Source organism: Neltuma alba, unplaced genomic scaffold, assembly GCF_004799145.2.
Source record: "Neltuma alba isolate B1F8T4 unplaced genomic scaffold, ASM479914v2 tig00011119_pilon, whole genome shotgun sequence".
Taxonomy (NCBI): Eukaryota; Viridiplantae; Streptophyta; class Magnoliopsida; order Fabales; family Fabaceae; genus Neltuma; species Neltuma alba.
The window spans coordinates 367,571-392,251 of NW_021635856.1; the positions used below are offsets into that span (position 1 = coordinate 367,571).

Genomic DNA, 24,681 nt, shown 5'->3' on the forward strand with positions numbered 1-24,681 from the left:
GAACTAAGAGAATATATTCTACGTAGCATTACTAACACCAGTACACCACCAATTATATATTTAGTGGGCTGATTGTCTTAATTTGGGCGATCGAGTCAGTAATTAACAAGCGATCATGTGTGAAACGAAAATTGTCATTTGCCATACTTCCTGGGATATCAGAATCTCAATCTCGTAACTAAAGACTTCTTTTGGCGATTGATTTGTCAAAGAGTTTCTTGCTATATTCATGGGATTTGACAGATGGATGGACCTCTGTCCCTATAAAGTAGGTTGATGAACCTTGATCCTTTTCGTTTCGGTTATATATTTACCCAACAATCATGTACATATGATATATATATATATATATATATATTTATTTGATGTAAATTTCGTATTAAGGTACATTAATTGGAGACACTCTCACAAGCATTCAGTATTATTTCATCTGCTAATTAAATTGCTTTAATTTTCTATCTAATTGTGGTCCCTTCGTTCCCAAGGAAGAAAAAAAGTCAGTCCCTGATTAGCTTCGACAATGAAAGTAGTAGTAGCAATTAGCAAATACTTCAGGCCAAAAAAAAAAAAAAGCAATTAGCAAATACTACCTCTGGTCCTTAATATAAGAATTAGTTGATTAATTTGAATAAATTAAAAAATTAATTTAGTTAGTTATTTGTAATAAATATGTATGTCTATTCTAAAATATCTTACTAATTAAATATATTGGCTAGAACTACCATCATTACAAATACTACCTTAAAAAATAGATAAATACGAGAGACAAAATAAATAAAGGTCTTCTATTTATGATAAAAATAAAAGTTAACCAAACTCTTATATTAAGAAGAGGAAGTAACATGACATATGGCTTGTTCTCTAACCCCCCTTTTTTTTTTTTAATAGAAAGTCGACCTAAACAAGAGCATGATTATGCAAGTTGTATGAGCTGCTGTCGAAGCAACCATCTCAGGCCCAAGGTAAACATCTCATTACCTTGCTGTCTCAGTTCATAAATATAAGATTTGATTAACTAATATGAAAATTGAAAAAATTAACTTAGTTTGTTGTTTGTAATTATTATACAAAAATTTATGTATTACCTTTTCTAAGATACCACTATTTTAACGATGAACATATCAGAAGTGACTATGCGAGAAAAACAAAGAGTAAAAAGAATTGTAAAATCAATTAGGACCATATGACAAAAAAAATATTAAGTGAGGGTAGCTAAAGTAAATCAATAATATTTAGGATCAAATCACATTCATCAATAATTAAGTCCTATATTTAAGACGAGAAAAAGAGCATGGATACCACTACAATAATAATAAAGCATGTAAGAGTAGGTTTATTTTCTCGGAGCAGTCAATTGCAACGCTGATGTGAACTTCAACCCACGAATCTTACATATATAAACTTGATGACACCGTAGAAATGATCATCAGAGACATGCATGTGAGAAAATTGTATCCAATATAACATTCTGGCATTTCTGTCGGGAGATCTTTTGTTTCTTTTGGTGCTAGTAGGCAATATCAGTTCCTTAATAGGGGCTCAATAAGTTCCTCTACACCTCAACTAGATAAAACTACTGAATGATGAAGACTACTATACATATATATAGCCAGATGCTGGGTGCTAATTTAATTTAGGTGAGATACTGCAACAAGGACAGCTAGTTAGAGAAAACAATTTCTTCTCATTTCTTTGAGAATTTATGTAATTAAAGAAGAAAATGGTGATTTGTCTTTGCAAACTGGGCCATTCTAATCTTGCATTACACATGGCTATCTTCAAATTGAAACTTTTCAAGATAGCAACTAATCATCAAATTGCAAATGAAAGCATTACATTTTTGAGAGCTGCTGATGGCTAAAGAGATAATCTGAGTTCCAAATCTGGTTCTTGAGGGTCACTTGATTCAGAATTCTGACTGCTCGAGCCAAAGGATCCACTCCTATGCTGTTGGCTATCTATGTGCAGGTGTGAGTGATCCTGATTAATCATGGAAAGAAACAAGTAGAAGACCTTATTAGTTTGAATCAGATACAAACTGTTAAGTATTGATCAGTATGAAGAGGGGGGCAAAAGGAAAATCTCCTTACGTAAAGATTTAGAAACGGTCTTGTGACGTTGGGTTGAGCAGAAGATTGTGTATGCAAGACGGAATTGGAATTGTCCCATCTGGTTTTAGATAAAGAAGTTCACACATATATATCAGCCATAAATTCATCGAACAGTACTACATATATAGTCTGAGTTCATCAGGCAGATTAAAGTACCTTGCTGCATTAGGTGGCTGAGAACTTCCATATCTGATGTTTGTTCTTTCGTATTCGGGTAGGCCCATCTGCGCTTGCAAACAATTATTACTTCAAAATCCAGTATTTTCCAAAACTCACTCTTTTCATGTACATGTGTAACTTTAACAACGGACATATCAAGAAAAAACAGTGAGGACTATTATGTGCAAATTAGGTGAAGGTGATGGTGAAAGATGATGCGAAAGAGGGTCTTGACTTGGCATCAGGACACAGATTCATTCCTCAATACGTATAGCGTTGTGTCTTCACTCGCTCAAAATACTAATAAAATACTCTTTCATCTTCAACACAATATTAAGCTGAGTTGGTTCAAATCTGCTAAGAAGATTCCGGCTCTAAAAAAAATCTGACAAAAAGATTTGCTAGGGTTGCCCCATGAACTTTCCGATTAAAAAAACAAGTTGGTCATATATACTAAAGATTACCCATGATTCCTTTGTCGTACAAACAGCTATCTTGCACGCATAGACAGATTTTGCAGCATAGTTAAAGAAGGGTCACAAACAATTACAGTGAAATATCGTACAGCTGTACCAAGTTAAAGTGTGCAGAAATGAAACTGATTGAGACTTGATACGATGAAAATAGATCAATTACACATATACCTGCGCAATGTTGGGATGGAAGCAGTAAGAAGGTGAGTAGGAGGAGGATGACGGAGAATAAGAAAAAGACGATGATGGTACTGATGAATAAGCGGATTGAGCTCTTGGATCTTCCTGCTGCATGTTCATGAGCGCCAAAAACTCCATTAATAACCAAAAATAATTTCTCCTAAAAAAAGGAGAGAATTGGGAGATAGAAATATATAGGGTTACAGTTTTACGTTGTTGAAATTAGAAGGATAAGGGACGTGAAGAGGGGGAGGAGGAGGATATCCACAATCTATTTGGCCATGTAATCTGATCTTCTCTAACTGAGCAACTCCAAGACCTCTCTGGGGTTGTTTAGGCTTGTCCGAATTGTTCTTCTTTCCTTTCCTTGATGATGAAGAAGACGAAGCAGAAGATCCACTTGCTCTCTCAGTACTTCCCAAGTTTAGCTCTCCAAAATAACCGCTTCCCATCCTCTCTCTTTCTTTTCTTCTCTGATGTGTGTCTGTGTGAGGAAAAATAAAACACCAAACAAAGAGACACAGGGGGGGGGAGGGATAGAGGCTTTTAATTTCCGGGTTTTGAAAATCCCCGGAACTTCGAGTTGCAGAAAGCTTTGTACAGAGAGAGAGAAGAGAGATGGTAGAGAATCAGAGATTTCCAAAGCTGTTTCTAAGCTATTTTGCTGGAATTATTGCATCGCTGGAGCCGATTGTGCGTAGATTTGAATGTTATATATACCTGGATTTTATGCCCCTTTATCTCTCTCTCCCCCCTTCTGCCTCGACTTTTCTCTCACAACTGAGTAATTTTATTATTCTAATACTAATAATGATGATTACGTTATTAATTAAATTTTCTGCTCGTTTATAAGTTTTTTAAAGCCCTCGGATGGGATGCTATCTCTGAAAGGGATTGTCTCTCTTTTACAATCTTAAATAATTAGTGTTGGTGGACAACAAGTAGCCACGCCCATAAGGTTGGCTAAATGCAAGTGTGAATTTTTTTTATCCCTCTCTCTCTTTTAATTTAATATAAATAGATCACATAATAAATATAAGATGAGCGTAACATCACTAAAAAATTTAGAAAAAACATTCCATGCATTGCACAAGAAGCCAGTAAAATTTATAGTATTACTTTATATATCTTTAATTTTTTTTAAAAATTTCAAATTTTATTGAAAAATTGCACCAAATACTAATATATTTGTGTGTGTGTGTGTGTGTGTGTGTGGGCAAGAAATATATATAATAAAATTTCATAAATCATAAATAGCATGTATAGCCTCAGACTTCGATTTACAAACTAATTATGCTATATATGGGGGGAAAAATATGATAGGACTAGCTGGCAAGTATTGATAGTTAGCTAAAGTGACTAGCCACTTGAGTAATTTTTTTTCTTTGAATATTTATGAGCAATTAATACATTATATATATGATTAAATTAAATTTCGTTTTCATTTTTATCATTTTGATACCTGAGCATGTGGATAACAAGACCCTAAGTGGGTTCCATCAGCACGTGATTCCCTAGTTCTTGGTCAATTTGTCTTGGATGATAATACTCTAAAAAAGTCCCAGCTGTAAAATTTAATCCATAATCAAGCAGCTCATCAACAAAGCAAAGTAAATATATAGTCATAACATAAAATATTATTAATTAAGAGCAAATCGCGTTTGAGTTACACATCCCAAAATCAATTATAGAGTTTCAAAATGTATACGATTTAGGCGGAGAGAGCAATATTATATATATATATATATATATAGCATTCAAAAATTTAAGTTGAAAGATGTTGTAAAAGTAATTAAAAATGGTATAAATTTGCTTAATTAAGAAGGATAAATATATAATATGTATATATATTCGATGGTTAAATGTCATAGAATAATTGAATTAATGATAGTAATGGGGGGTATAATTATTGTTAAATGGTAACGAGTCCAAATCTAATTTGTATCAGAATCACTCACGATTTGTGGGTCATATTTTATGAGTTGTTTATGTGGTGGAAAGTGAGAATCCTTCAATTTGTTAACCAGACATGTGAACCCATGCAATTACAAGAAACCCCACTCATTAATTTAAATAAATCTGTGTCACTTGTTGCTTCACCACAGGACGCACACACTGTGTGTGTATATATGTAAGTTAGATCTCGAAGACTTATCAGAAAAATTAAAGCATGTTTTTGGTTTCAAAACATATTTAAAAATTACTCTCCAACAAAGTCTTAATAGTAGGATTTGAAGTCATTGTCCTGTGAGTCATAAATAATTTGAGGCATGTAATTATAGATATTAATATTGTGAACAGAAATATAATATTATATATTTTATTTCACATAATTAATCCGGGATTTGCCTCCTTTTCATTCTCTTCCTCAGCTCCTATTCCTCCCTCTTACTTTGCCCGTGGTGCTTCTGTTTTTCCTCCTTAAGTGATCAACACTGATAAAAAAAAAAAAAGAGTATAAATATAAAAATACACTACTTCTAGCTTCTTTGTATCATATTTTTTTGGGAGAAAAAGTATACAAAAGATCCGATATTTATGTTTTTTTATGTTCCTCTTATATAAGAACGCTTTATTTATAATTAGTATAGATTTGAGTCCTCTCACCCCTGAATAATGAAAAGCTTTGCCAGCATAAGACTTGAATATAAAAGCTTGCTTAAGAGATATCAATGTACTTTTCACTTGACTCAACTATTATTAACTTTATTTCCCCTCGTCCCTTTTCCTTTCTACACCCTTTGAACTCTCACATGCTTTATTTGGACGAATATATGAAAATGACAGAAAATAAAATAAGAGGAAGAAAATAGAGAGAAGATCTGAACGGCAAAGTAAATTTTATTTATCCACTCATGCTTCAATAAATAGGTAAAAAAAACAAAGGAAAAATGATTACTTTCATATAATGACAACAGTATGAGTATCCATAATGTTTTTCTTCTTTTCTGAACAATTTTGAAAAGCATCTTTTCTCTCTAAAATTTCTCTACTTTTTTTGAGATTGAAAACTTGCCTTTTCTTCTTCACTTTTCCATTGTTTTCAAAAAATTTCTCTTGATACCCCAAACAGAAAAAAAATATTATATTGTCAATATATTCCCCCCCCCCAAAAAAAAAGAAAAAATTTATCTTCTAGTTCTCTTTTCTTTCTCAACTCAAATAACGTCGGGTTAGGGTTATGTTGCTGATCTAAAAGCACCACTTACAATTATGGCTGCCTCCACTTCTGCATCCACTTTGAGCTAATCAGTGATAACAATTATAATAATAATAAAAATAAATATATCCATATGGAGTGATATGAATGACATCCATAAAGAAAATTATCTCTCTCTCTCTCGATTTTAATACAAACAAAAGGAGCAAAGTCAACAATGAGCAATATTTTTTTCCTTATTTGTCAAAGTTACGAGTTAAAATATATCTTTTTATGTCTCATCAATCCAATTTAAAATAAAATGGGGGGCAATTCTAAACCTAGAACAGGGAAAAGAATAATAATAACAGTGAAATGTGGTAGTTATAAGCTGGAGCACTAAAACAAGACTACCAATTCAGCCAAAAAGATGTGTGTGTGTGAACACACGTAATTAAAAAATTAACAAGAATCGAATTCTGAAATAAAATGTTGGAAGCTATTATTTTATTTATAAAGTCATATTCTTTCTTTGTCATCCTTTCTATAGGGTTAGGCAGGTGGCTATATGGTTGATCAGAGAAGCTTATCGCATTACGAGTCGTCTCTATTGGGCATGATGTAAAGCTATGAAATAATTCGCACTACATTATTATTTGATTATTAATAATTATTATTAATTAACCTAATAAAACATATTTAATGTACAATCGTGAAACAGGTGATTGCAATATACAAATACACAAGATTCTCGTAAAACCAAATTATCTGCTGTGTTCGTTGGTTGGGTTTTATACTTTCGAGGACTAATAGAATCTCGCCACATATGTATCTAGTCATGTTCCGAACGTTATGCACTCACCTAATGATATATTACTATTATTTTTTTAGTGTTACAACAATGACTAAGTTTTTTTTATTTATTTATAAATATAGTCGCCTTTGACCTGTTTACGCAATGCAAAACTTTAATTAATAATTTAGGTTTTTGAATGCATCAGTGATGTTGTGCAATTTTGTGGAATTCCCATACATGAGACACTTGAATTATATAAATTTTAATTTGCACCTTCACACACACGCGCGCTTTTCTTGTGGTGTATTATTGAAATTGTTTAAATGGACTTTTAAAAAAGGAATTAGTTAAATGGACCAACGAACAAGAACAAGTATAAACAATAATCAGCTTTGATTTTGTTTAGAATTCGATGTCTTTCTTTCGAAGAGCTGCCTGTTGGTTAGACATGGTGCAGTTTTGTGTAATTTTGCAGGAGCGAGATTTTAATTAAAACTTTGCAACCGACATATATTCAAAATAGAGTTTATAAATTAACATTATTTTGGTCCTAACAGATCAGATATCATTATTCTCCTTCTCACTATGTACACATAAATAAAAAAGTTATCATAATATTCGAAACATTTCCTTTTGATGATTACAGAGAGAAGGACACTTGGAGCCTATTTGGTTAAGCGGTGGGATCTCAAATAAGTCCGTTTAAATTCAAATAAGTGCTTATGAAACATGTTTAGGGTGTTTGGATAATTTTTATAAAATCCCGATGAATCGTGATTTTAACCTTCTACCGCACTTTTAGGATAAGCAACAAGAAGTAGTTTATACATTTGAAAAATCCCGATGAATCTTAAGTAACTAAATTTTCTCCAATCTACCCCTCATTCTAATGGTAATTATTTTAATTTTTTTAAAAACATACAATATGAAACTGTTTTTCTTTTAGTTTATCTAAAAGACATTTTTTAAAAAGTAAGATAACAGATGACATATGATTGAAACAACACAATCACCAAGTGCCAACATAGTTTTCTCATCAGAAATGGATCGTCTTCGAGACTCAATTCGAGATCAAATTCTGCAATACAGGGAAAATAATTAGCTATCATTTTTATTAATTAGTTTTGTTGTTTAAATTTTATTTCTTAGTTATAATTTTGATTGAACATTCAATTTCCTTATCTATGTTACTAAAATTGCTAATCAATTTTTTAAAAAAATATTTTCATTCATCTCTTATTTATATGGGATTTTTTATTTAATATTTGTACTACACATAAATTTTGCAAGTGATTTTAAATAATAATAATTTTAAAATAAAAATAATATTTAAATATTCATGTCATTTATTAAATTATATTTAATAAAATTTATTATTAAATATAATAATTATGAAAATGTAAACAACTTCATTAACTTCATGTCCTTTTTAGTAATTATACACCCATAAGTGATTTTAATAAATGAAAACCAAACATAATCACAATTCTTAAAATCACTTATAAAAAAAATATCCAAACAAAATCACAATTAACTAGTGTCACTTATAGCCAGTGTCACTTATAAAATTCATGATTATCTAAAATCACAGTTGTTCACCGCTAATCCAAACGGGCACTTGGAGTGATTATATATACTCATGTTGGAACAAACCACTAAGGTTGGAGTCAAATATAATGTTTGTTTTTCTTTTTTTAGAGAGAGTCAGAGATAATTCTCCCTAATTTCTAGAGTAAACTCGCTAAAAATATCCTTCATTATCTTAAATATTTTAATCCACAATCGAACTGTACTTCACTCAGTCAAACTAATTCCAATTAATTTGTTTCTCGTATTTAAAATATCTTGCCAAATTAAATTAATCTGACAACCAATGTCAATTAATTTTAATTCGTAATAATTATGTTGAAAATATAAATAGATAATCTTCCTTGAATTTAAAAAAAAAACTATTTTTATTGTTCTCTTTTGATCCACTCATTGGCTGACATAGTTCGGAATCATCACCAAATTCGTAGAACGCCATGAACTGCATCTCCTTTATTTTGTCCCTCCAGCTTCATATATGGTCATGGTCCATAAAATGCCTTGCCAAGTGTGTTTAGCACCTCAGTCATTTGCAACTTAATATATTTTAAACCTTGATAAGAAAAATAAAATAGTTATAATAATGTATTCATTTTTTAAACATCGTTATATATGGTGATTTTTTTGTCTTTCTTAAAAAATAATTCATGCTAAAAAAAGATAAAAAAATATCTTCGTACTTTCGTCTTTCTTTTCTGGCAGCTCATCATATTTTCTTTTGCATACATATTCATTTCATTCCATCAAAACTCGCCCATTCCCACCATTCATGCTTTATTTTTTTCTTAAAAAAAGAATCCTCGTACCAAACCAAGAAGGGGCCATTATTTCAAAACGTATTTTATGTCAGTATTATTCAATTTATTATTTTAGACTAATATAAGGAATTCACTCCATATTGTGGGTGCACGTATATGTAATGGAAAGATAATTAATAATAATGTTTCTGTTGCCAAGCCCATTCATATAGTCAGTAAATCTTCAAGCTCGCTTTATCTAAAGTTAATTATCCTGTTTATATCACCTAATTAAACCTTTGTTATTTCAATCTTCCTATGTTTGGACAGATTCTTTGATTCTGTTTCCTCTGGGATCACAATGACTTGAAACATTAATGGATCGCTGATATTGCGCCAGGTCTCATCTCTAATTAATAAATTTAATTGACTCGTATATCTCAATCTTCCATCCCACATTTTAATCTCAAATAAAGAACTGGATATATATATATATATATATGTGATACGTACTAAGTACGTATTTTCAACAATAAGAGAGAACTTTTACTCTGCGCGTGAACCTACGTGGTGTGTTTTGGAAGGAATGAAGAGAGAAAGACATTAATGATTGAGGATGAATATAAATAATTGATAATAATAATAATAATAACAACAACTAATGATATTGATAATTATAAAGTAAAGAAACGAGGGATTGTGCTGATCATCAGGTTCGATGTGGTAAGTATATAATAGAAAGCAAAAAAAGATAAGACAAAGAGAAGTGGGAAAAGATATGCACAGAATATATAAACGGTATCCGATCTGTATATCTACTCTAGATTTGTGGCACATGCTCTCTTTCAGCCTCGCATTACTTCCCACGATCTCTAAATACACAACATCATATTAATGCCTTGGAAATTGCGCTCCCTCTATTTTATTTTAATATATATTATTTCTCCTTATAAGACTCATTTTGTAGTGTAAATTACATTACAAAATGAGTCTTATATTTAGAATCGGAATAGTATATACATATATCAGATTGTGGATATATAATAATTACCTTATTTCAATCTGATCATCACCAATTTACACACGGGGGCATGACATATTGACATATCGCTATGAATATATATGGTTACTCTTGTAGAGGTTTGTGTCGGATCCAAATGTGGCTCTATGTTTTTAAGCATGATATCGTGAGTTTAAATTCTTTCCTCATGAAGTATAATGGGTGAATTATGATTAAAAAAGAAGAAGAAGAAGTGTTTGAAAAGATTTGTGTCGATCCATTTCACATTTCATTCCATCCAACACTCCCAGACTCACATTAACTAGCAGGATTTGTCAAGATTGAGGTTTCTCGTTTCTAATTAAATGTATGACAGGAAAACATACATTCATTGTTCATATATACACTAGCATATGTGGAAATGCATACTTTAAAAGTATAACCCCCTTTTTTTGGCTAAGCACAAGCATCATTTTATTGAAGGCAATTTTATTCGAGACACTATTAAACACTAAATATAAGCATATCTTCTTATGGGAATATAAACATTGTTTCACCATGTTATATATATAAGGGACTAGCACCTAAGTATAGCCCACTTTTAATTATATACGTACTGTATACCACATTAGTATAGTGCTGAGTTTGATATCATTGTTTTGGAAGTTTTGAGATGTCCGATGATGAAGAGGATGCCCCTTGGGTGATCTTTTAATTTGTTATGAATTGATTAATGAAAAGGAATCATGATTGATCTGTGTCCAGTTTAAAACCTGATATTTAGATCTCCAGAATCAAGTTGAAAGATGCTGAATCAGCCATGAATCCACGTTTTGCCTGGCTGAGGGATTTTCTGGCACTAAAAAACTACAAGAAGCCTCTATAATAATTAGGACACATCTGGACTGGGACCCTATTATTAATTGGAAGTTACAAGGAAATATATGGTCCCTGACCCACATGTCTTGTTGTAAACCCTTTTTCATGTTATTAATTATACAAATTACTTCATTAATTAACACTACTACTGGCCCCACACATTACTTGGAAATGTGGCAATTTCTGTGCTTGTCCCCTAACCTTTTACATTTGTTTTCAAAAACCAACATCCCCAGTTGATCTCTTGCTTTGAATGTGATTTGTGTAACACTTGATTTAATTTTTTTAGTTCGATCATCATGACTTTATGTCCAATCTTTATTTTGCATTTGTTACCTGCACTCTATTAATTGATTCGTCGTGTCCCCTTTGATTTATATATTATATCATATTATACTATATTATATATATGGATCAATTCTATGTACCAGCGTATGATCAATCGCTTTGATCCGTGTTGAATGAAAAATATGTATATAAGTTTTTAAAATTTATGTATTTGTATATGCAACCTAATTGCATAATGTATGCATGTTATTTTAATTACGTTTAATTTATAAATATCGTTGAACCCAAGATTTTTGCCTCCTATATCATATTCCGTCAATATATATATATATATATATATATATTTATTTATAGCTGCTCTGATGATATAGCGTGATTAAGGACTTTGGATTTGATCCTCATCTCTGTCTTTTCACATATCAAATGGCACGCCTTAATTAATCTGTGTATGGTCCTTAGAGGGATGATACAATAATTAAGATTTATTTAACTGCATTTTTACGTGGAGGATGTAAATATGATTAGATTCCAATCATGGATTTAAGAGGCTACTTGGTCTAATAAAGCCCGTCTCAATAAAATAGCTAATCTAAGAAAGACGTCCAATCAGGAAGGGAAAAAAAAAGGCCTGTTTTATAAAAGTCCAAATATAAAATGATGGGGCTCAATTATTTTGAAACCCATCAATTTATCTTATAATTTTTTTAAAAAAATAATAGTATTAGTCAATATTATTGTCCTTTTTTCTAGCGGAACTTGGGACACGAATGGCTCTTAATGGCAAGGTTGAAAATTGGCAAATGCAAATACAGGAGCCTCTTCCCCCAGCTATTTCACAAACTTTAAGGATTATTTATGTCTCCAACTTTGTTGATTATGCTGGGGCATGTGCACTAAAATATTAGTTCTTCTAATTTTTAATATAAGAGTTGAATGATTAATTTAAGTAATAATGTTTTTGCATACTAAGTTATTAGCGCAAGCACAGGAAGTTGTATGGACTAAAATAAAAATCCGAACTCTGAAGTTAAGTATAAGATTCCTATTTTTTCTATAATTACAATTTGAGTTTTAAAGTATAATCAAGTAGATAGATATGCGTGTACGTGCACATGTATATGTCACCTGAATGTTCGGCTCACAAGCATTGAATTTTGTAAGGGTGGAAATTATAAACATCTTGACTCTGAAGTTTAGTTTGTGGCATGCTCGTAAATAACTTAAATTCTACTAATTTTTAATATTAGAGTTAGTTTAACATTTATTTTTATTCTAAATACAAGACCTTAATACACTTTGTTTATCATATTTATCCATTTTTCGCATGATTAAAAATTTGTGAAATGGCAATTCTAGCTAATCCGTATGATTAGAAAGAGTAGTTTAAGGAAAATAACATCTATTTATTACAAATAACTAACTTAACAAACTTTCTTAATCTGTTCAAATTAGTCAGTTAGCTCTTATATTAAATATCAGAGGTAGTAATATTTTTCTCAAAAATTAAAAAATATTATTTGACAACAAAGGAGATCAACTGATTTATTCCATGACGTAGGTTGCCACCTTAGATATAGTTTAATTTAAACTTTATTTACTTCCAACTAGATTGTAGGTTTCATGTTTTATGTTGTCATGCTGGGTACAATTATATATATTGATTGAAAAAATAATTTTCGCACAATAATATCAAATACTATTAAAAATTAATCCAAAATATTAGGCGTTACTTAAAAACTTTTAAAGTGGTGGTTTACTAGGAAAAGGCATAGAACATTGAAGGTGATGTCAGGAATGACGTATATGGGGTTGGCTTTTCACGTGTCGTGGAGTATATGGCTTTAAGTTGGCCGTTATTTAAATAGGAGGAGGAGGAGGAGGAGGGAATTTGCCTGCCATCCTTCTAAAGTTGTGTGTTAAATAAGAGAGTTTGGCTGCATCGGTTATAAATTAATAGGAGTTGAAGGCAAATCATGATGATGTCTCCAGTTCCACACATGCTTACCTTATATTCATTATACTTTAATCATTGTCCTGTGTTTGTTCATTTCTTATATATATATATATATATATATATAAATGCCACCAACAATATATATATATATATATATATATATAGCCTACTGCCTACTATTGTATATATGTCCACCTTTCAATCAATATGAACACTTAAGCTTCCATGCATGCATGTATCCTTTTAATTCATTACCTCAAATCAAATTTGTTATTCATCCAGGGCGGACCCAGGTTGTATAATGTGTTTGAGATTATGTTAGTGAGCTCCAAACAAACTGACTTCTCTGTTACAGAAATCAACTTCAAACTTAAAATGTATGTTTGGATGGGCGTTGTGAGTACAAGGGTTTATACTCTAAGGTGACTTTTTTTCAACGCTACATTATGTTATTTTTGCCTTCTACAACGCATGTTATCCCAAAAAAGTGGGCTCACATTTGTAAGTGAGAGGTTGCTTTTACTTGTCCCCTCGAGTTCATTCCAAGATTAATGAAATGATTTTTTAAAAAAATAAATCTAATGTTATCTGTTATCTAGGATCATATTCATAAAATTTAGGAGAAATTGAGAAAAAAAATTTTGTTAAAATTTAATTGGTAAGAAGTAAGTGATAAATTTTTTTACTCACCGAGTACTGACACTCTGTAAATTTTATACACAGAGTACTTATATTTTGATTTAGATCATTCTCATCGGTTATATTTCAATGGAAGGACTTTTCCCTAATTTTCCCTAAAACTAAAATATTTTAGTATTTTCAAATTTTTCTTTTTATTTTTGTAATTTTTAATTTTAACATTTCTCTTAAAATTATCATATATGTTATATACTGTTTAATAAAACTCACGTCGTGTTCAGTCATTTTACATCTATATTTATTTTTCTATTAATTAGGCATTCGAACAAGTTTTAGCTTATCAAAATTATCTTCTTCTTTTTTTAACAAAAGACAATTCAAACATAAATCACACTATACTAATTAACTTTAACTTAAATTTATAAAGTCAATAAAATAAAAGTTATTTTATCATCGCTAATCCAAACATATTCCTAAATAGGTGTATTATTGTTTGAATTGCTTTTGCCTTCAGCATTCTAACAATTATTCTCACCTTTTTCTCACTGTTATTGGACAAGGACTTGTTTGGATTAACGTTTGCCCCAACAAATTTTTACAAATTATGCCAAATACTATTTTTTTCATCCAATTAATTAACTTTTTTTTTTCTAACTCAATGCTGAGACTTTTTAATCAATGTTATTCCAAACATGTACTCAGCTTAGCTTCCTGTCGCTCTCAAGTCTCAGTAATTTTCCAAAAAAAGAAAGAGAAATAAGCATTTCATGCCATCATACTAAACGACAACGCTTGGAATGATGGCATGAAGTGCTTCTTTCGGCCAACTTGGTTCCAGCCCAAGAAAGATTATTTTTCATTTTTCCCCCTTCAAGACGGGTTTACTCCCATTTATAATTTCTAATTTAATTTGGTAAGACTCTATTTTTAGGTCCATTATTGATTCTACCAAGTTTTTAGTTGTACTGTGTCATTGTTGTTATTGTTGTTGTTATTATTCATATCCTCACAAAATAGCGCATTTCATCAAAAAATAAGCAGCCTGTCAAAGTGATTTGTTAAAATGATATTTTGATCTTTTACATGAATAATACATTACATTAATTTATTGGCACTCATTTGGCCCCTTTTTCACGATTTTCTTGGTCGTGTCGTTGATTCTTGTTCATATAATACAATTGAAGACACACATACATGCAAAGTACAAACATGTTATTATCCGGTTTGAACCGGAGACTCCAGTTGAGCGTAGTTGACGGAGTTGTTGCTTAAAGAACTAATCATTGACAAGATAACGCAGGGTTAATGAAGAAATTAATGTTGCTCTCTTTTTAATAATAATTTAGGATATTCATTCAGTATCTCTGAGAAGATAATTCAAAGGGTAAAAGTACCCTTAACAAATTAACTAACCATATGGCCGATTGACTTTGCGCGTTTAATTTGCTTGACAAGTTCTGGAAAGTGGAAACTACCTTTTCAATGTAAGAGTAAAGCACGAATTAATAGGAAGTAGCATATAAGTAAAGCACTGTTCAAGAGACTGGGTTGTTCAGAAAGCAATTCCAAAGCTTTTTATTTAATTTGCATGCATACATCTTAACCAATTAAAATTAATTATCTCAATCTCAGGTGCTTTGGAAAGATAATTATGAATTAGTTTCTCGACAAAATATAACAGCCTCATGCTATCGGCCTTGACCAGTGTACCCCTTTCGGAGAAAAAACTTTGAAATAACAGAAAATATACCCTCATGGATAAAAAGGAGGTGGAAAAAAGGACGAGAAGGAAGAAAAATGTTGCCTTCCATTGGAAAAAAGAGGACAAGAGCAGGCAAAAAAAAAAAACGGGGGGTTAAAAAGAAAGGAAAGAGATTTTTTTTTTAAGACACATCTGTTATTTTATTGAAAACAATTATATTCAAGGTCAGACACTAAATATAAATAAATTTTTCAATAAAAATTTAAATACTATTTTGTCATGTTACAATATACTAACTCATTTTGTTAGATTTAAACTCTAAACCCTACCCTTGAGAAGAAGCTTTAAAAGCAAAACATGAGGAGGAAGTATGAGAACTCGAAATCTGGCCCAAATGGGAGAAAAAGCATCAATACAGAGAGGCCTGTCTTCCCTCAACTTTGAAATTGCCTATAGACCCTCGATTTTTTTTTTTTTAATTTCTTTAACATGACCTCATTGTTAACATTTTTTTTAGGGTTAAGATCTTGACATTTTTATACTTACAAATTGAATAGGGTTAAATAAATAAAAATGCCTGCGATCCCCAGCCAATCCTAAATCTCAATCTCATTTCCCTGTTTGTTTTGGTTCTCTCACAAATCCATTCTTATCCTTTTTCAGGATCTTTTTTTTTTTCCCCCCTCACTCTTCTTTCTGGAGACTCTCCAAAGGAACCTCCCACTCATAGAAAAATCAATCACAACTCCTCAAATTTTTCGTATCTAATCCAGCAGTACAATGCAAAGGCCATTAGCTTACGAAACTGGGACGGTGAGGTCTCTTCACACCGATGACAAATTACAACCAGTTTTAAGGGACTTGACTGTATTTTTGCAGATTTATTACCGTACTTATTTATAAGTAAACCCCTTATTTAAAACTTGCACATAATTTTTTCAGAAAACAAAGGGGGAATTAAAAAGTCAATTCTATATTTGAAAGTCAATTCAGAAAACTAGAATGATGCATCAAAATAATATCCAAAGTAATGCCTTTTATATTGTAAACTCTGCGTTAGTGGAGCATTTGACCTCCCCTTATGTGTCTTCCAAGTTAGCTCCGTTCATCAGCCACCGCCACTCCCGCCGATCATTCGCAACAAGCCATCGTTCCTTAGAAAAGCATGTTTTGTTTTTTGTGACGTAGGAATCTGATGAGAAACAGCCCGTATATGAACGAACATCAAGTTAACATGCAAACTGCCTTTTTTTAAGTTGATAATTTCTTGAAAAACCAATTTGGCTATGAAGCTCACAGAGGCATTTGATGATCAGTCAGCTCAAGTGAGCCATGTGATTGATCTTAACTTATGTGAGGAGGAGGAGGAAGAAGAAGATGAAGATGAAGAAGAAACCACATTTGCCACGACAAGACATGTCCCCTAACCACCAATCCATCCTCGTATTTGTCAACTGTTACCAGAAAAAGGCGTCAAGGATAACACAGTCTCCATTACCAGACACATCCGATTCACATCTCACAAACCCTATCTTCTTCGCTTCAATCATATCGGATCATCATCCACACAATTATTTGTGTGCCCTGTTAATCGTATCCACAAGTGGATGCTCATCGACTTGGTTTGATTGATCTTCTGTTCATTCTATAGATAACAAAATGCTCACTTACATACATACACTATTTGCTTTTACAGGAGTAAGCAGGGAGACAACAAGTTACTGAATCAAATATGAAATTTACATACAAACATAAACCCTTTAGCCTTAAGAAGTCAGAGAGAAGGAAGATTCAACAAACGTTAGAAACCTCAAACCCCTCTACATCATGTCTTGTCCACTAACAAGTCTAGTAGTACACTCAAATTTCTCATTACTAGGACTGTAATTTTACATAAACAAGGAAGAAAGCCACCTCTTGTGTATATGTGCTCAAATATGTGTATCAGTTGCAGCATGCCCTAGTTTCGGCTTTTGCACTTTTCCATTGCTCTTGGTGCTGCAACAAATGAGATGTATGTATGTAAGTAAACCAGTCTTGCTGAAAAATAGATATGTTTCTTTCAAATTTCAAAAATTAGATGATAGAAGTAGAAGATAAGGTTACCTAGGCCAATCGCTTCAGAACTCTTCATGATCCTCAATCTCTTGCAAGAGGCAGTGAACATCCTGACACAAGAACAAAGGGATAATATCAGAAAGATGAACGCACGTAATAACTTGTTTTTTGCTCATGCAGGAACGAGAGCAAGGTCTGAAGTTAATACATGGGCAGCAGAGTCATTGTCTTAAAACCACTAAACAAACAGCTGATAATATACGCGGTGAAACATGGAAAAGATTCAAATTGACATTCTTCCGACAATCTAACCAGAAACCATAATTCAGACATTATGAAACATGGATGGCACTTACTCCCAAGGCACATCACCAACTAGCATCCAATCACCATCCTTGTCTTCATAGGTGAGCACATATTCTGAGCCATGAAGCAGATCCTTCAACCTACTTTCACTCAAATTATCATGACTTGAAATTCCGTGAGATCCACATTGACCTGAACATGTCATGGATTAAAACATCAGAATCTTCAAAACGCGCAAAATCTCAGTGGACTAGACTAAAATTGGGCCGTAACTCGCGTCACAAAGATGGAAAAATCTCTACTATCAAAGTTTAAATGGGTATATTATGTTTTTTTCATTAGGTAGAAGACTATTCGTTGCTTTTCATCCATGGCTCCAAAGTATTAGCCTTTAGAGACTGTTGATCCTGATTCATTACCGTGCATAGTTCAAATTTTTCACATGATCTCAAAAAAGATGATGAAGAAACTACAGTTAAAGGTAAAGAATGAGTTGCAAGTGGACGGAAACTCACTGATTGTAAAACATCTGAACATCTTTTCAAGTGCTGAAGAAAGTTGCTGGTAACTGCCAAAGTTTTTGAGATCCACTTTCCTCAAGTAGGGGGCACCATCCATGCTTACTTTTACATAAAGACATCCAGACTTGGCTTCTGCATCATCATCGTTCTTTTGAGGATTAGAGGCCATCGAGTTCTTCCTGAAAGATCTGATTGGTGGCCATCCCACAACTTGTTCCCTGATTCACATAAGAAGAGCGCACCAAACTTTAATTATAGCGGGCCTAAGCAAAGACACAACTTCTCTGACTGGAGGCAAAGATTATAATTCAATAGCGAAGTGATCTAGCTAAAAACGGATGCGTATCCTTGTGCTTGAGTCAGAGTCATAGAACTCACACAGCATAAGGGAAATACATGAAAGCATCAGAAGAAAATTTGCAGGGGTTCAATCCGGAAACATATACAACAAGAAATCATATAGAGAAAACGGATGAAACAAGAGAAAAACCACCCCATGAATGATTAACAGAAAAGTAGTATCCTCAAAATTACTTTAAACTAAGAGCAGATTTTCTTATATCAAGAGCTACCAGAACAAGAAATTTAGCAACAGCATAAACAAGAGATTGATCAAAATTTCCAATGGAAAGATTTTCTCTCTTCATTTTCCATGGAGTTTTGTGCAGCATCCAACATATTATAAAGAATTCGCAGAAACATCAACAAGCAACATGGACAAAACAGTGATAAAACGCAACAGTAAAGCAAAAGAACAAAAGTGAAAAATCAAAGAAAGATTGTAATATTACTTCTGAGGAACAGCAGATATCTGGGGCTTCTTCTCATGCAACAATGGCTTTGGTGAGCTTGGGATGCCATCTTTGGCAAGGGAAGCACCTAAACATGTTTGTGGGTTAGTGCCACCTCGAGGAGAAAACAAGCCACCATCTTTACCCAAACCTGCCTCAGATCCTCCATTCCCTGACATAGCCCACTTTCCAGAACCACCATTAATGGTGTCTGAGAAACCCCTCTTGGCCCCACAGACCGCTGCACTCTTTCCGGCGCCGGCACCATCCCTCTCCGGTGACTCGGACCCAGGCAGTCCGAGTCGTAGCTCAGTGGCCTTGAGGTTCAAGCCACTATTGCTTCTCTGAGAAAACTTGTCTGAGCCTTTTTCCATTGAAGGAAGCTCTGTCAAGCCCACATAGTCCTGCTCCTGTGGCACAGACATCAAACCTCGGCTAGGGAAATGATTATCGGAAACCACGAAACGGGCAAAGAAGAAGAACAAGAAAGAGAGAGAGAGCGTGTGTGAAACGGAGATTGAAGAAACAGAATTTAGCAGTGGAAGAAAGATATGTTGATGAACAGAACTTTGCTCTGAGCTTTCAGATTCTGTTGTGTTCCTATGTAAACTCTGGGCGCGCTGTGTCTTATTATTAAGAAAGAAAAAGAAGGGGAATTGATATTAATACATTAAGAAAGGGAATATTATCAAGCTCGTAATTTGCAAGGGGAATAATGTTAAATTAATTTCTCGCTTTATTCTTTGTTTAAAATTCCCCGAAGACTGTGCACATTTTTTTTATTAATTTTATGAATCTTTATGTAGGCAACCACGCCGACAAGTCACAGAAAGTCCCCGGCAAAGCTATCTCTATATCCTTTTTTTTTTCCCCGAGATTAGCGTTTGCTTACTTGTATAATGAAATTACAGACATTCAAAAGATAAACCGGTTATTTCTTACAGCTCCTAAGAAAGTAAAAAGTCACTATTTGTATGTCCCAGAAAATATGCGTGGGATGAAGAGCATGTGCAAGACTGCTAGTTGGCGCGAGAAAAGTAAGAAGCACAGAGCATGGAGGAAAATGAAACAGAGGAAAAACAAAAAGGAACAGAGGAACAGAGGAAGAAAGGGACGAAAAGGGTCTCTGGAAAAGGCCAAATTTACATCGATTTTGGAAGCAAAATGCAGAAGATCTCCTATCACAAATTGCAACAAAATTTCTGGGCGTATATACTGAATGGATTCTCCGGGAAAATAAAAATATAAATTTGCGAACAGGAAAGGGAACGTCGGATTGAGATGACAGGATATATGCATATGAGGAGGAAGAAAGGAAAATGAAATGAAACCAACGTCGAAGACAAAGGGATGGGAAATGAAGCAAAACTGACTGTGCCTGTGTGTACGAGATGCCTTGTTTGAAATTAAAAACGAGTCAGAGGCTAAGCCCAGAAAACAGCACACACTCCGCGTTATCAGCAGTACAGTGGATGCATGTCAACAGGTAAATTGCAGTTTTTAATAAAATTAGTTAAGTTATTTACTTATAATTAAAACTATTTGATAGAAACCTGTTATAATTAATAAGAATATTTTTAAAAAAAATTATAAATTTAAGAGATAGAGTTAATTGAAATCTCATATTTAAAACTAAATTTAATTATCAACTAACTCTTATATTTAAAATAAAAAATGGTAGTATTTAGTAGTATGAAATCGAGAAGCATGAGGATTGATCCTACTTGTAATTTTGGATTGTTAATATCTTTCTTTAACAATGCACTATAGAATATGAAAACTTTCTTCTTGTTATTTTAACCAAGCACATGCATAAATAAATAAAAGTGAAGTTAAAAGATTGATCGAAATCAAATTGAGTTTAGTAATGAAAATGAATTTTTAACTAAATAAATAAAACAAATAATGGAACTGAAAAAAATCAAAAGTTGGAATAATATAATTGTTTTGCCAACAGTTGTGATGATATGATTAATGCTTGTATCGAAAAATAATATAATTAACGCACTATATATAAGCCTTTTGTTTTGGAGAATATTTCAGTCAGATTTTTCTACATCTAGCATGTTTAATTCTCCAATCACATGTGGTATGTATCCTATTTTTTTAATGTGAATTTATAGTATAATAATATTTAAAAATTAAAACATATTACCATGTATGATTAAAAAACTTAATATAATAAATATTAGTAGCATTATCTTTTTGGCTTAATAATTTGGATAGAAACAAATCTCTAAAAATTTCTTCATATTTAAGATAGATGGATAGGATTGTAAAATATTTATAAACCAAAAGGCAGAGTGTTTATTTTATTAATTACCTCTTCACTGAGCTGAATATATGATTCTATTCATAACTTGAATTTGGTCGTCACGGTTAACAACTCATGAATATTATAATTTTATCATATATGTGTATATATTCATTTCAGTCCTTAAGATAAGATTCTCTTTACAATACAAATTACGCTATAAAATAAGTTTTATATTTTTTTTAACCAATAAAAGTCTTATACTAAACATAGGAGGAGAAGTATTATATATGTGATGTCCTATGGCTGATACACTAATGCTTCTCAATTCTCAAATGACACACCTATAATTGACCCCCCCCAAAAAAAAACCCATAATTTACCATTCCATTCACATCTTTTTTATTCTCTGTTTCGGAACCTACCTAAAAGAATAAAAAAAACTCTGGCAAAAAAAAAAAACCATATATGTGTATACATTAAATTTTTAAAAAATTTTAAATAAAAAACCTCTAGAAATGTAATTATTTGTTTAAACTAAAATTACTATAAAGTATTAGTAAATTTTGGAAAAGTACTATTCTAATCAATGAATTATGGTGAAACGTAACATAATACTACTTCCAATCCTTAATATAAGACCTTGTTTGACTTTTATTTTGATCCTAAATATAAGACCCCAATCCACTTTGTCTCTTATATTTATGCATTTTTTTCCAAGATAGTCCTCCTAACAATGATAGTTCTAGACAATACACTTGATTAGTAAGGATATTTTAGAAAAGATACCACCTATTTATTACAAATAACTAACTTAACTTCTTTTTTTAATCTCCTCAAATTAGTCAACTAGCTCTTATAATTAAAACCGGAGGTAGTATATTAACTTTTCAATTTCATTACAAATTTATTGGCCAATATGGAATGGGTTGTGTTTATAAATTGTAAGGCCCCTACAATAATGCATCAGGATTTTTATGGGTTTGATAATAACATTTTTTTTTTAAATTCAGGAATATTTATGATTTTTCAGAAACTCAACAACGAATTTAACTTCTTGAAATAATTAAGAATATAATTATTTTTAATTTGTGAGTTTCAGGATTTTTTATGATTAAATGCTCATATATAATTTGGCCCCAAAATGTGGTCATTTTATTTTATTTTTCCGGAAAAAAAATGTAAAGAAAGTGGGAAGGAAAAGATGGAGGGGTTGGTGGGAGACAAGACGCCGTTACGTTCGTTAGTGGATGGAATGACCCAATTCCACGTACCCAGAAAACCTTTCCTCTTTATGTATCACCAAAAAAAAAAACTTTCCTCTTTACAATTCCATTCCCCATTTTTGTTGCATACTGTATTAACTTCAAAGCCTCTTCTTTGTTTTGTTATTATAATTGTTAGAACGTGAAGGACCATACGCATGGAAAAAATTAAGAAAAGAAAAAAGTCTTCAACACCACATTGATGAAAATACTTAATTTTAAGGAGCCACTTATACTTAATTATTTATTCATCCCCGGAGCCCAGCTTGTTAAATAATGATCACACACTCATAAATTATAGGGTTAAAGTATATCCAGTATCTCGAAGTATTTTCTTAGGTGCATCCAGCGCCCTACAATATTTTATGGTACATCCAGCATCTCGAAGTATTTTCTCAGATGCATCCAGTACCCTAAAGTATTTTATAGTGCATCCCGAAGTATTTTTTAGGGATACCTAACATCCTGAAATATTTTTTTTGCCTTGGTGCTAGATACACCGAAAAATATTTTTAGGTGCTGGACACATTTAAAAAACCTTTGAGATGCTAGATGCATAAAAAAATACTTTACGATACTGGAAGCACTTGAGAAAATACTTCAAGGTACTGGATACACCACAAAATATTTTAGAGTGTTGGATGCACCTAAGAAAATACTTCAAGGTGTTAGATGTACCTTAACCCTAAATTATATTGCCGCATTATTACCAATTATATGGCTCTTGTTAATAAAAATACATTAAAGTTTTACCCCCAACAAAAATACATGAAAGAAAGACATCATTTGATGAATGAATAATTAGAATATATCTTCTTTTTATTATTTAATATCAATCCTCAAAAAATTAAATATGAAATCTTTCTGATGCAAAACTAACATGAAATCAAATAAGAAGAGGCCGGACCAACTTGTCATATTAGGGATTTATAGCTAAATGATTAAGATTGTGAATTGCAAATAATATCAATAAGTGTGTGTGTGTGTAAATACTAAAATCTGCTGTGATTGGATTGATTCCAAAATACTCAATTCTCTTTGAACAAAATTGAGATTGTGAATATTATGAATAAAAAATTGCATTAGATGAATTACTTTCAATCAGACCATATAATAATATATAAAAGATTGTTATATTACAAGATATATTAAGATTCATGACAAACAGTACTATTTGTAAATTTTATACAGTGTATTTTATTCTGCTATCCTCAATACAATGCGAAAAAAGTTAAAGTGAAAAATGAAATATGGGGAGATTTTCCCCATAATCAAAACGTTGAACAAGAGAATCCAATGAAAGGACCCACATTCCAAAAACTGTCTAGCGTCAAAGTTCTTGCTGCTAGCTTGGGCCCCTCAAAGTGGCAATCCCACTGTTTGGTATCGAGCAGTGCTTCAATCTCTTTCTTTAACTCCTTTTTTTTTGTAATTCTTTTTCCTCTTCTCAAACAAAAATTATGATGGCCACTCCACCCCACACACACACACACTATTCAATAGGGCTGCTGGGAGATATCTTAATCTGGTTTCTGCTTTTGAGAGTTTGTTCGGCAAAGCTCAACTATAATGCGCTGTTTTATGGTTATGGCAATTTGTGGGCCCAAATTTGCCGTTCACTTTTGCTATAATCATTCCACTTCCACCTTCTTAACTGTATATTCAGATAAGTCTTCCCCACAATGCAGGCTCCTAATCTTTTGTCCTCTTCACTCAAAGCATCACACCCATTTGCCTCTTCAAGAACTGTGACATGTAACTAATCTTTAATTTCCAATACAAATATTCATCTTCCATCCAGTGATGGAGGCATTATTCGAATCTGCTGAATAATTTCAAATC

At 32.2% G+C, this 24,681-nt stretch overlaps 2 protein-coding genes across 4 annotated transcripts; both read right to left on the reverse strand.

Moving 5' to 3' along the window:
• Positions 1–1,664: 1,664 nt before the first annotated feature.
• LOC114761355 (protein SPEAR3-like) lies at positions 1,665–24,343 on the reverse strand. 3 transcript variants are annotated; one of them, XM_028950705.1, is made up of 6 exons: positions 24,317–24,343; positions 3,136–3,391; positions 2,915–3,031; positions 2,268–2,335; positions 2,091–2,169; positions 1,665–1,980 (listed from the first exon to the last, which is right to left on the reverse strand). In XM_028950705.1, the coding sequence occupies exons 2-6, from the start codon at positions 3,373–3,375 to the stop codon at positions 1,858–1,860; spliced, it is 627 nt and encodes a 208-aa protein (XP_028806538.1). In that variant the 5' UTR covers positions 3,376–3,391; positions 24,317–24,343; the 3' UTR covers positions 1,665–1,857. The 3 variants fall into 3 exon arrangements, with proteins under 3 accessions (XP_028806538.1, XP_028806537.1, XP_028806536.1); XM_028950704.1 differs by lacking the exon at positions 24,317–24,343 and having other exon boundaries at positions 2,915–3,028; positions 3,136–3,565; XM_028950703.1 differs by lacking the exon at positions 24,317–24,343 and having other exon boundaries at positions 3,136–3,563.
• LOC114761354 (auxin-responsive protein IAA27) lies at positions 17,273–19,867 on the reverse strand. Its single transcript, XM_028950702.1, has 5 exons — positions 19,321–19,867; positions 18,524–18,747; positions 18,059–18,200; positions 17,751–17,812; positions 17,273–17,642 (listed from the first exon to the last, which is right to left on the reverse strand). Exons 1-5 carry the CDS (start codon positions 19,743–19,745, stop codon positions 17,605–17,607), a joined length of 891 nt encoding a protein of 296 aa, XP_028806535.1. The 5' UTR covers positions 19,746–19,867; the 3' UTR covers positions 17,273–17,604.
• Positions 24,344–24,681: the final 338 nt, after the last annotated feature.

Excerpts from the sequence above, each read along its gene's own strand:
- LOC114761355 (XM_028950705.1), bottom strand. The coding sequence starts at position 3,375 with ATGGGAAGCGGTTATTTTGGAGAGCTAAACTTGGGAAGTACTGAGAGA. Across the intron at positions 2,336-2,914 it reads TCCATCCCAACATTGCGCAG|ATGGGCCTACCCGAATACGA; the intron begins GTATATGTGTAA and ends TTGCAAGCGCAG. Across the intron at positions 1,981-2,090 it reads GACCGTTTCTAAATCTTTAC|GATCACTCACACCTGCACAT; the intron begins GTAAGGAGATTT and ends ATGATTAATCAG.
- LOC114761354 (XM_028950702.1), bottom strand. The coding sequence starts at position 19,745 with ATGTCTGTGCCACAGGAGCAGGACTATGTGGGCTTGACAGAGCTTCCT. Across the intron at positions 18,201-18,523 it reads GTTCAGATGTTTTACAATCA|GTCAATGTGGATCTCACGGA; the intron begins GTGAGTTTCCGT and ends TGACATGTTCAG. Across the intron at positions 17,813-18,058 it reads GTTGGTGATGTGCCTTGGGA|GATGTTCACTGCCTCTTGCA; the intron begins GTAAGTGCCATC and ends TTCTTGTGTCAG.